The following is a 14,135-nucleotide window of genomic DNA, read 5'->3' on the forward strand; positions in this document are numbered from 1 at the left end:
GTGGACGCCATTTCATTTTGTCATGGTGGCCGGCCACGTCATTTTACTGTGGACCCCATTTCATGTTATTGTGGCCTCTGTCCCATAATTGTATTGTGGCTTGCTTCTTCATTTTATCGTGGCCCGCCACATCATTTTACTGTGGACGCCGTTTCTTTTTATGGTGGCCTCCCCGTCACTCACTTCTTCATCTTATTTGTGGCCCTCTTCTTCATTTTACAGTAGCCTTCCACATTTTATCTTGGTTCCTCGCTCTATAATTTTAAGGAGGCCTACCCCATAATTTCCTGCGTCATTTATGACCCACCATGTTACTTATGTGGCTGCGAAAGGCTGGAAATAAAAAAATAAAAAAAACACTTTCTGAATAAAATATATACTAACATGTGCTTGTCATCTTTACTTACAATTTTAAAGCAAGTTATCCATCGTTATGTTAGTAAAAAAATATAATAATCAAAAACACATTGTGTAACAAGGCTATTATATGTTGATATTCGTGTATATTCACTGTTACAGGTGGCCCTCAGTGAACACAACACGTGTTTGAAGTGTGTTCTAGCCCCCCCTGGCGGAGGTCACAGTCACTGCAGCCTCACTCCCAGCCCATTTTAGTCCGTGCTTGTCAAGCCCGTGGAATGTGCGACGCACATTGTGCAGCCCCCTATCTGAGGGTCCAGCTTGTTCCCTCACTATCTCACGGGTGACACTCTTTCAAAGAAGCCATTCTTCGGTCTTGGCTGCTCGTCTTCTTGTTCTACTGGCTGTTGGTGAGTTACAAAGCCTTTTTATATTCTTGGTGTTAACTCTGAAAGTTGTAGGTGTGAGACATCTCTCAATGGAGAGTGAGCATATGTGCATCTATTTTTGTAACAACTGTGGTTTTTAGAGACATGTTCTGCAGTTCTTGTATTGCTGAATAATTCACCATGCATGTGCATGGGAGTGTATTGAAATATATTCAAGCATGTTTTATTTGCAAGTTAATATACATAACTTCCTGTTTGTGCTTGGTTGATGACTGACATCAATGCTAGAGCATTTACACTAAGTCAAAGTCTAATTTGATTCAATCAACAATTTTTTCATGTTATATTTTGCAGCAAAGCAATGCTTCTCATTGTCATTTGTTATCGTATGTCGATACGATATACAGTACATATGATGATCTTGGATTAAAGTAAAGTGACACATTTATTTAATAGGTCTATATCAGAGCTGGGCAAATATTTTGCCTCGGGGGCCACATTGAGAAAAAAAAATGTGTATGTGTGATGATATATACACATTTAGCTGTAAAAAATGTACCTGTACAGTCTATTTGGGTCTCTTTTTTCCAGGAACACTAATACCAAAAGTCACAATGTTCCAAAAACGTTATGACACACCACATCCAAAAACCGGAATGGAGTTCTACAGTTTTTTACTGAATGGGACACCCAAAATGTACATTCAAATAAAGAAAGTGGGATTTACAATGTTTACTATGAACAATAAAAGACTGAATATTAACAACATATAAAGGTCGCTCCCATTTTACCAACTCCTCGATAGACATATTTTACAATCAAGCAAAACACAACAAAAATACGATATACAGTACATATGATGATCTTGGATTAAAGTAAAGTGACACATTTATTTAATAGGTCTATATCAGAGCTGGGCAAATATTTTGAGAGAAAAAGTAGGAATTTGTGTATAAATGATATATACACTTTTAGCTGTAAAAAAATCTGCTGTACAGTATGTGTGTTTGGGTCCCTTTTTTTCAGGAACACTAATACCAAAAGTCACAATGTCTGACAGAGTTCTAAACAAGTTATGACAGACCCCCTCCAAAAACCGGAATGGAGTTTTACAGTTTTTTACTGAATGGGACACCCAGAATGTACATTCAAATAAAGAAAGTGGGATTTCACAATATTAACTATGAACAATAAAAGACTGAATATTAACAACATATGAACGTCGCTCCCATTTTACTTCTAGACAAGCTCAGAGATAGACATATTTTACAATCAAGCAAAACACAACAAAAATACGATATACAGTACATATGATGATCTTGGATTAAAGTAAAGTGACACATTTATTTAATAGGTCTATATCAGAGCTGGGCAAATTTTTTGACTCGGGGGCCACATTGAGAGAAAAAATATGTATATGTGTATAAATGATATATACACATTTAGCTGTAAAAATCTGCTGTACAGTATGTGTATTTGGGTCCCTTTTTTTCCAGGAACACTAATACCAAAAGTCACAATGTCCGATAGACTTCTAAAAAAGTTATGACAGACCACATCCAAAAAACGGAATGGAATTTTACAGTTTTTTTACTGAATGGGACACCCAAAATGTACATTAAAATAAAGAAAGTGTGATTTACAATATTGACTATGAACAATAAAAGACTGAATATTAACAACATGTGAACATAGCTCCTCTTTTACTTCTCAGACCAGCTCCTCCAAAGTTGTGTATCTTTTACAATCAAGCAAAACACAACAAAAATACGATATACAGTACATATGATACGATACGATATACAGTACATATGATGATCTTGGATTAAAGTAAATTGACACATTTATTTAATAGGTCTATATCAGAGCTGGGCAAATATTTTGCCTCGGGGGCCACATTGAGAGAAAAAAATGTGTATGTGTAACTACGAACAATAAAAGACTGAATATTAACAACATATGAACGTCGCTCCCATTTTACTTCTCAGACCAGCTGCTAGATAGACATATTTTACAATCAAGCAAAACACAACAAAAATATGATATACAGTACATATGATACGATAGGATGTACAGTACATATGATACGATACAATAAACAGTACGTATGATACGATACGATATACAGTACATATGGTACGATACAATATACAGTACATATGATATGATATGATATACAGTAAATATGATACGATATGATATACAGTACATATGATGATCTTGGATTAAAATAAAGTGACACATATATTTAATAGGTCTATATCAGAGCTGGGCAATTATTTCGACTAGGGGGCCACATTGAGAGAAAAAATGTATCTGGGGCGGCCAATGTGTATGTGTGTATAAATGATATATACACATTTAGCTGTAAACATCTGCTGTACAGTATGTGTATTTGGGTTCCTTTTTTTCTAGGAACACTAATACCAAAAGTCACAATGTCCGATAAAGTTCTAAACAAGTTATGACAGACCACCTCCAAAAGATGGAATGGAATTTTACAGTTTTTTACTGAATGGGACACCCAAAATGTACATTAAAATAAAGAAAGTGGGATTTACAATGTTTACTATGAACAATAAAAGACTGAATATTAACAACATATGAACGTCGCTCCCATTTTACTTCTCAGACCAGCTCCTAGATAGACATCTTTTACAATCAAGCAAAACACAACAAAAATATGATATACAGTACATATGATGATCTTGGATTAAAGTAAAAGTGACACATTTATTTAATAGGTCTATATCAGAGCTGGGCAAATATTTCGACTCGGGGGCCACATTGAGAGAAAAAAATTTACCTGGCGCGGCCAATGTGTATGTGTGTATAAATGATATATACACATTTAGCTGTAAAAAAATCTGCTGTACAGTATGTGTGTTTGGGTCCCTTTTTTCCAGGAACACTAATACCAAAAGTCACAATGTCCGATAGAGTTCTAATAAAGTAATGACAGACCACATCCAAAAACCGGAATGGAGTTATACAGTTTTTTACTGAATGGGACACCCAAAATGTACATTCAAATAAAGAAAGTGGGATTTACAATGTTTACTATGAACAATAAAAGACTGAATATTAACAACATATGAACGTCGCTCCCATTTTGCTTCTCAGACCAGCTCCTCCATAGTTGTGAATCTTTTACAATCAATCAAAACACACAAAAAAACGATATATACAGTACAAATGATGATCTTGGATTAAAATAAAGTGACACATATATTTAATAGGTCTATATCAGAGCTGGACAAATATTTCGACTCGGGGGCCACATTGAGAGAAAAAAATGTATCTGGGGCGGCCAATGTGTATGTGTGTATAAATCATATATACACATTTAGCTGTAAACATCTGCTGTACAGTATGTGTATTTGGGTCCCTTTTTTTCTAGGAACACTAATACCAAAAGTCACAATGTCCGATAAAGTTCTAAACAAGATATGACAGACCACCTCCAAAAGATGGAATGGAATTTTACAGTTTTTTACTGAATGGGACACCCAAAATGTACATTAAAAGAAAGAAAGTGGGATTTACAACGTTTACTATGAACAATAAAAGACTGAATATTAACAACATATGAACGTCGCTCCCATTTTACTTCTCAGACCAGCTCCTAGATAGACATCTTTTACAATCAAGCAAAACACAACAAAAATACGATATACAGTACATATGATACGATGCGATATACAGTACATGGTACGATACAATATACAGTACATATGATATGATATGATATACAGTAAATATGATACGATATGATGTACAGTCCATATGATGATCTTGTATTAAAGTAAAGTGACATTTATTTAATAGGTCTATATCAGAGCTGGGCAAATATATCAACTCAGGGGCCACATTCAGAGAAAAATTGTGTCTGGGGGGGCCAATGTGTAAGTGTGTATAAATTATAAATACATATTTAGCTGTAAAAAATCTGCTGCACAGTATGTGTGTTTGGGTCCCTTTTATTTCCAGGAACACTAATACCAAAAGTCACGATGTCCGATAGACTTCTAAAAAAGTTATGACAGACCACCTCCAAAAGACGGAATGGAATATTACAGTTTTTTACTGAATGAGACACCCAGAATGTATTTTCAAATAAAGAAAGTGGGATTTACAATATTAACTATGAACAATAAAAGACTGAATATTAACAACATATGGACATCGCTCCTCTTTTACTTCTCAGACCAGCTCCTCCATAGTTGTGTATCTTTTACAATCAAGCAAAACACAACAAAAATACCATATACAGTCCATATGATATGATACGATATACAGTACATATGATGATCTTGGATTAAAGTAAAGTGACACATATATGAGGGCCACATTGAGAGAAAAAAATGTGTATGTGTGTATAAATGATATATACACATTTAGCTGTAAAAAATCTGCTGTACAGTATGTGTGTTTGGGTCCCTTTTTTTCCAGGAACACTAATACCAAAAGTCACAATGTCCGATAGACTTCTAAAAAAGTTATGACAGACCACATCCAAAAAACGGAATGGAATTTTACAGTTTTTTTACTGAATGGGACACCCAAAATGTACATTAAAATAAAGAAAGTGTGATTTACAATATTAACTATGAACAATAAAAGACTGAATATTAACAACATGTGAACATAGCTCCTCTTTTACTTCTCAGACCAGCTCCTCCAAAGTTGTGTATCTTTTACAATCAAGCAAAACACAACAAAAATATGATATACAGTACATATGATACGATACGATATACAGTACATATGATGATCTTGGATTAAAGTAAAATGACACATTTATTTAATAGGTCTATATCAGAGCTGGGCAAATATTTTGCCTCGGGGGCCACATTGAGAGAAAAAAATGTGTATGTGTAACTACGAACAATAAAAGACTGAATATTAACAACATATGAACGTCGCTCCCATTTTAATTCTCAGACCAGCTGCTAGATAGACATCTTTTACAATCAAGCAAAACACAACAAAAATACGATATACAGTACATATGATACGATAGGATGTACAGTACATATGATACGATACAATAAACAGTACGTATGATGCGATACGATATACAGTACATATGGTACGATACAATATACAGTACATATGATATGATATGATATACAGTAAATATGATACGATATGATATACAGTACATATGATGATCTTGGATTAAAATAAAGTGACACATATATTTAATAGGTCTATATCAGAGCTTGTCAATTATTTCGACTCGGGGGCCACATTGAGAGAAAAAATGTATCTGGGGCGGCCAATGTATAAGGGTGTATAAATCATATATACACATTTAGCTGTAAAAAATCTGCTGTACAGTATGTGTATTTGGGTCCCTTTTTTTCCAGGAACACTAATACCAAAAGTCACAATGTCCGATAGATTTCTAAAAAAGTTATGACAGACCACCTCCAAAAGATGGAATTGAATTTTACAGTTTTTTACTGAATGAGACACCCAGAATGTACATTAAAATAAAGAAAGTGGGATTTACAATGTTTACTATGAACAATAAAAGACTGAATATTAACAACATATGAACATCGCTCTTCTTTTACTTCTCAGACCAGCTCCTCCATAGTTGTGTATCTTTTACAATCAAGCAAAACACAACAAAAATATGATATACAGTACATATGATACGATACGATATACAGTACATATGATTCGATACGATATACAATACATATGATTATCTTGGATTAATGTAAAGTGACACATTTATTTAATAGGTCTATATCAGAGCTGGGCAAATATTTTGCCTCGGGGGCCACATTGAGAGAAAAAAATGTGTATGTGTGTATAAATGATATATACACATTTAGCTGTAAAAATCTGCTGTACAGTATGTGTATTTGGGTCCCTTTTTTTCAGGAACACTAATACCAAAAGTCACAATGTACGATAGAGTTCTAATAAAGTAATGACAGACCACATCCAAAAACCGGAATGGAGTTTTACAGTTTTTTACTGAATGGGACACCCAACATGTACATTAAAATAAAGAAGGTGGGATTTACAATGTTTACTATGAACAATAAAAGACTGAATATTAACAACATATGAACATTGCTCCCATTTTACTTCTCAGACCAGCTCCTAGATAGTTATGTATCTTTTACAATCAAGCAAAACAAAACAAAAATATGATATACTGTACATATGATGATCTTGGATTAAAGTAAAGTGACACATATATTAAATAGGTCTGTATCAGAGATGGGCAAATATTTCGACTCGGGGGCCACATTGAGAGAAAACATTTATCTGGGGCGGCCAATGTATAAGTGTGTACAAATGATATATACACATTTAGCTGTAAAAATCTGCTGTACAGTATGTGTATTTGGGTCCCTTTTTTTCAGGAACACTAATACCAAAAGTCACAATGTCCGATAGAGTTCTAAAAAAGTTATGACAGACCCCCTCCAAAAAACGGAATGGAATACTACAGTTTTTTACTGAATGAGACACCCAAAATGTACATTCAAATAAAGAAAGTGGGATTTACAATATTAACTATGAACAATAAAAGACTGAATATTAATAACATATGAACATCGCTCCTCTTGTACTTCTCAGACTAGCTCCTCCATAGTTGTGTATCTTTTACAATCAAGCAAAACACAACAAAAATATGATATACAGTACATATGATGATCTTGGATTAAAGTAAAGTGACACATTTATTTAATAGGTCTATATCAGAGCTGGGCAAATATTTTGCCTCGGGGGCCACATTGAGAGAAAAAGTATGTATGTGTGTATAAATGATATAGACACATTTAGCTGTAACAATCTGATGCACAGTATGTGTGTTTGGGTCCCTTTTTTTCAGGAACACTAATACCAAAAGTCACAACGTTCCGATATGGTTCCAAAAACGTTATGACAGACCGCCTCCAAAAAACGGAATGGAGTTTTACAGTTTCTTTACTGAATCGGACACCCGAAATGTACATTAAAATAAAGAAAGTGGGATTTACAATGTTAACTATGAACAATAAAAGACTGAATATTAACAATATTTGAACGTCACTCCCATTTTACTTCTCAGACCAGCTACTAGATAGACATCTTTTACAATCAAGCAAAACACAACAAAGATATGATATACAGTGCATATGATACGATACGATATACAGTACATATGATGATCTTGGATTAAAGTAAAAGTGACATTTATTTAATAGGTCTATATCAGAGCTGGGCAAATATTTTGACTCGGGGGCCACATTGAGAGAAAAAAATGTAGCTGGCGCGGCCAATGTGTATGTGTGTATAAATCATATATACACATTTAGCTGTAAACATCTGCTGTACAGTATGAGTATTTGGGTCCCTTTTTTTCAGGAACACTAATACCAAAAGTCACAATGTCCAATAGAGTTCTAAAAAGGTTATGACAGACCACATCCAAAAAACAGAATGGAGTTTTACAGTTTTTTACTGAATGGGACACCCAAAATGTACATTCAAATAAAGAAAGTGGAATTTACAATGTTTACTATGAACAATAAAAGACTGAATATTAACAACACATGAACATCGCTCCTCTTTTACTTCTCAGACCAGCTCCTAGATAGTTGTGAATCTTTTACAATCAAGCAAAACAAAACAAAAATATGATATACTGTACATATGATGATCTTGGATTAAAGTAAAGTGACACATATATTAAATAGGTCTGTATCAGAGATGGGCAAATATTTCGACTCGGGGGCCACATTGAGAAAAAACATTTATCTGGGGCGGCCAATGTATAAGTGTGTACAAATGATATAGACACATTTAGCTGTAAAACATCTGCTGTACAGTATGTGTATTTGGGTCCCTTTTTTTTAGGACCACTAAAACCAAAAGTCACAATGTCCAATAGAGTTCTAAAAAAGTTATGACAGACCACCTCCAAAAGATGGAATGGAACTTTACAGTTTTTTACTAAATGGGACACCCAAAATGTACATTAAAATAAAGAAAGTGGGATTTACAAAATAACTATGAACAATAAAAGACTGAATATTAACAACATATGAACATCGCTCCTCTTTTACTTCTCAGACCAGCTCCTAGATAGTTGTGTATCTTTTACAATCAAGGAAAACACAACAAAAATGTAACAAACAGCAACATATGAATGCAACGGGTAATACACAACAACAATATAATATATTATCACTTTTATGCAGAAATTTGTTGCAAAAATGTCTCCGTTACTGACACAAGCGTTTGGAGCTGGCTGCTCTGAAAACAAACCCCTTTGTTCCTGGTCTGTGACGTAGAGGACCGTAATAACTCCTATAAAACTCAAAAGCGCAGATTTCAACCACTGAAATACTTTCTATAGTTCAAGACTTACGGTCATCTAATAACAGCACTGCACATCCTAATGCCGGCTACAGTTTTGATGTTAAAGGTCTAAAAAAACATGTAGGACACCCGGCGGGCCAGATTGGAAATCTTTACGGGCCCCATGTGGCCCGCGGGCCGTATTTTGCCAAGATATGGTCTATATGCTACCGGGTGATGAGTTTTAGCAGTAGAGAAATGACACTTTATAATGTAGTTGCAGGGCAGATTTTTACATATAAAACATCACGATAAACTATGAGTAATAAATAACACATTTTGCATGTATTCACACTAAAAAATGTTGGGTTAAAAAATAATCCAATCTTAACCCAACTGCTGGTTCAGAAAAGGACGAACACCTTATTTGAGTTATTTTAACTCAACATTTTGGGTACATTTTTTCAACCCAACTTTTGCATTGAGCTATTTACCCAAAAAGTTGAGTTATGATAACTAAATGTTGGGTTATTCCCAATCAAAATATTGGGTTGAATTCCATCCATCCATCCATTTTCTACCGCTTGTCCCTTTTGGGGTCGCGGGGGGTGCTGGAGCCTATCTCAGCTGCATTCGGGCGGAAGGCGAGGTACACCCTGGACAAGTCGCCACCTCATCGTAGATTGGGTTGAATTATTTAACCCAAAGGTTGAGTTATGCTCACTCAATGTTGGGTGATTGCAAATAATGTTAATGAGATTAATCAATAATAAAATTATTTTGAAGAAAAAAGTAACTTTTTAATAGAAAAAAAAAAAGCCTTTTACCCAAAAAACAACCCAAAAATGCTTCGTAATTTTGATAACCCCAGAAATTGAGTTAAGATATTACCCCTCTAACCCAAAAAATGGATTGCTATTCATAAAAAAAACTCCAAAATTTAACCCAACACTAGCAACTCATAAATTGGGTTATCAAAATAACCCAGTATTTTTTTATTGTGTGGCTGAATAATAAAACAAAAAAACACTATTTTAACACCCATACTGCACACCAAAAATTTAAAAAAAGCAGATAACCGCCATTAGCTAAATTGGGGCCCTGAGCATATTTTTAAATTGAGCTGCCTTACTTAACAATTCATGTTTTCACACCTTATTTATGTAAAAAAAAGTTTTCTTTTTTTTAAATAAAAATTGAATTTAATTGGAAGCATGTTTTGTACTAAAACGAATTCATGGGAAAAGATTGTTCATTATTACTTTTTTAGTGCTAAATAATAAATGCAACATAGTAAAAATATACATTTGCAAGTCTTCCTGAGTTGTCACCGAGTAGGACTGTTCAGATGCGCGCTACCAAGGACAATGAGTATTTCCTGTGAAATTTGCCGTCATAGCTTATCAATGACGGAGCAGGACGGAGCTAGGTAAACGTTTGCAGTAATGGGGCCCCCCCACGGATCGCAGGGCCCTACACAAAGTGCTTGATCTGCGTATAAGGAGGGGCGGACCTGGGACCAAGTGTTAGCTTGTAAATTTGTCGGACTAGTCTTTTGCTTTAGGAAAGTAACCTTGTTAATGTGGAAAGTAAATGCTCAATATCAACAAACACATGTCTTGTGCACAAATAGTTATAGAATAATGTCAGCTGAAAGCTAGGCTATACTGATTTTAGAAAAAACAATTGAAAGGCCTTTAAATGGGTGCAACTGTTGGAAACAAGCATGTCACGAATAATTTCATAAAACAAACGACTATTGCGACAAAACTGGTCTTTCTTGAAAACGTAACTGTTCCAACGATAATACTCCAACTTTACTGCAAATACTTGTCAAGACGGGGTTTTCGCAGTTTGTTCTCCCGAAATGCAGACGTACCACTCCGGACATGGCGTGCAGGTAAGACACGATTTAACTATCAAAACTCAAAGAGGTACAAAAAACAGAAAACGAGCCGACAGAACAACGTGCCTGATCGCACTCGAAGCTAAAGCTAACACTTAGCATGGACTATGGACAAGAAATAATCACGTATTGTAACTTTGGCATGAAACTTTGCCATAACCACAACACCAGGGGGAGCTCCACTAACCACGTTAAACCCAGATTCCGATCTAACAGAGGTCTTAACTCATTCTCTTTCTATGCCACATCAATGTGGAATGCGCTCCCAACAGGTATAAAAGAAAGGGCATCTCTATCCTCCTTCAAAACCGCAATAAAAGTTCACCTCCAGGCAGCTACAACCCTAAACTAACACCCTCCTCGGATTGTTAATAATCAAATGTAAACAATCAAATGCAGATACTTTTTCTTATGCCTTCTGATCTCTCTCTCTCTCTCTCTCTCTCTCTCTCTCTCTCTCTCTCTCTCTCTCTCTCTCTCTCTCTCTCTCTCTCTGTCTGTCTACTACTTGCTGTCCATATCCTACCAAGCCAGACCTACACTGTTCCAATATCCATTTCTCTGTTCTCAATTGTTGATGACTGATGATAACAACCAAACCTAACCCCCCCCCCCCACACCCCGGATTGTAAATAATGTAAATAATTCAATGTGATTATCTTGTGTGATGACAGTATTATGATGATAGTATATATCTGATAGTATATATCTGTATCATGAATCAATTTAAGTGGACCCCGACTTAAACAAGTTGAAAAACGTATTCGGGTGTTACCATTTAGTGGTCAATTGTACGGAATATGTACTTCACTGTGCAACCTACTAATAAAAGTCTCAATCAATCAATCAATCAATCAACAAACAACTTACGTAGCAGGTTGCATGAAGCAAATAATGACGCCAGGCCGACTGACTGGCTAAGGCAAGCTTAAATAATGCCTCTGATTAGTGCACGGGAAGCAGGTGAGCGGGGAAACACTAATCAGAGACAGGTGGAAATAATGAGTAACCATGGTAACTTAAACAAACAAGGGTGCACAAAAACAGGAACTATGAAGTCCAAAACTAACAGAACATAACAAATCATGATCCGGACCACGGATCATGACAATACTCACTAAACATGCAGCATTTACACTTCAGTATTTACATTATTATATTGACACGAAGCATGAAAGTCTTCTATTATTGTAATAGAAAATCCACATACACTTTCTACTGTAGATGTAGATCAAGATTGTTTTTATTTGGAGTAAAATTGCCCAAAGTTTAGGATGTTAATGCCATATGCTGGTCTTCTCTTTGACAATTGTCCTTTTTATCTTATTTGGTTTGGATCGTCTCCTGCTTTCCTAAAATTGGTTTTGTTGTGCTTTTAGCTGACTTTCTCGTGGTTACGTAGATGCATAACATATGTATAACGTGGACCCCGACTTAAACAAGTTGAATAACTTATTCGGGTGTTACCATTTAGCGGTCAATTGTACAGAATATGTACTGTACAATCTACTAATAAACGTTTCAATCAATCAATTAAAAAAAAACGCTACAACATGTGTGTATAATTAGGGTATAATTATTAATCAATACAAAAAAAAGCTTCAATTTATTAACTGTTGCTTTGATTAATCGTCCAATGAGTGTTACTATTAATTTTTTTAATTCTCCCTGTGACTGCGTGGGTTCCATCCGGGTACTCCGGCTTCCTCCCACCTCCAAAGACATGCACCTGGGGATAAGTTGATTGGCAACACTAAATTGGCCCTAGTGTGTGAACGTGAGTGTGAATGTTGTCTGTCTATCTGTGTTGGCCCTGCGATGCCCGTGTGCAGCTGGGATAGGCTCCAGCACCAACCACAACCCCGTAAGGAACAAGCGGTAGAAAACGGATGGATGGATGCTGTCCGGAAGTTTAAATACCTGAACATAGTTCCCACATGGCCGCTACAATAGAGAGTACATGAGAGCGGTGGTACATATGTGGGAGTTTTTGAATTTTTTTTTATTATTAATGCTCACATTTGAAAAGTGCATTTATCTGAAAAAATTGAATGAAAGTTATAGCAAGCAGAAACATCTCTATTTCCATCCATCCATTTTCCTACTGCTTGTCCCTCTCTGAGTCGTAGTGGGGTGCTGGAGCTTATCAAGCTTAACAAGTCGCCACCTCATCGCGGACATCTCTTATTTATTTCAACAATTTTCCCTAAAATACGCATCGAGACTTTAATATCGACAGCTGCAGCCCTACGTGTAAAGCCACATGCGTCGTGGAGCGGTTACTATAGCAACAAAGGCACAATCTAGCTTCCCACAGCTCGGGGAGGTGTTGAAAGGTTAAGGCACGAACAAATTAGTCGGACTTTTACATGATTTATTCATTCTCGACTCGCCAAACACCATTTTATTTGTTGGGAACGCCACTTTGACAACAGTGCTCCATTTTTTTTCAACCCTGGGTAATTTATCATCTTCTACTGACGTACTATTCCTTGCCCTCCTCTCCAAGGTGACCTTCCTGCAAGATGTCCTCTCCCCCAGAGCTGTCCTCCCCTCTCCTCTTCACCACGCTGTCCCCCTTTCACGCCGTCGGCCCGGCCTTCCCATCAATGGAGCCCAACAGCACCTCTTGCCAAGAGTGGGAGCAGGCCCACAACATCCTCTTCCACATGGGGAACTTGTCTCTGCTGCTGGGTCTGCTCATCCCCACCACGCTTAGTCTGCACATGATCCTGCTGCGCCTCCTTCTGGCGACAGGTCGGTTTGCATGACCCTCTTATCACGTGACATCTGGAATAGTCTCGCTACTGTTGTGTTATTTTTATTACAATATTTGCATAAAGATGGAGTGGGACGTTTCAACAATGGTGAATGGAAAAAAAGAAAAAAGCATGTTTATTTTCCACTTGGACTCAGACAGGAGACAGGAAGCAGCACGATTCATGGGAAATGGTGTCGTAAATTCAAAGTGGTCATTTATTTATACAGCCTTTTTTTCTTAGAGGCATTTCCCAGAGGGATGAGACAGAGAAAAAAGAGAGAGAGAGAGGGGGGGAGGAAAAGAAAGCAGAGACACAAAGTATTGGACAAGAGGGCCATGTTACGAAACCCAAAACCAGTGAAGTTGGCACGTTGTGTAAATGGTAAATAAAAACAGAATACAATGA

The 14,135-nt window shown here is 36.3% G+C and overlaps 1 protein-coding gene across 1 annotated transcript in view; it reads left to right on the top strand.

The window, feature by feature from the left end:
• The first annotated feature begins 632 nt into the window (after window positions 1–632).
• The window catches only part of bves (blood vessel epicardial substance), a 29,551-nt gene continuing 16,048 nt past the window's right edge, over window positions 633–14,135 (top strand). The window contains exons 1-2 of the mRNA XM_062063747.1: window positions 633–770; window positions 13,478–13,725. Coding sequence (XP_061919731.1) covers window positions 13,494–13,725 — 232 coding nt within the window. The 5' untranslated portion in view covers window positions 633–770; window positions 13,478–13,493. The remainder of the gene's footprint in view (window positions 771–13,477; window positions 13,726–14,135) is intronic.

Source organism: Entelurus aequoreus, linkage group LG11 (assembly GCF_033978785.1).
Source record: "Entelurus aequoreus isolate RoL-2023_Sb linkage group LG11, RoL_Eaeq_v1.1, whole genome shotgun sequence".
NCBI lineage: Eukaryota > Metazoa > Chordata > Actinopteri > Syngnathiformes > Syngnathidae > Entelurus > Entelurus aequoreus.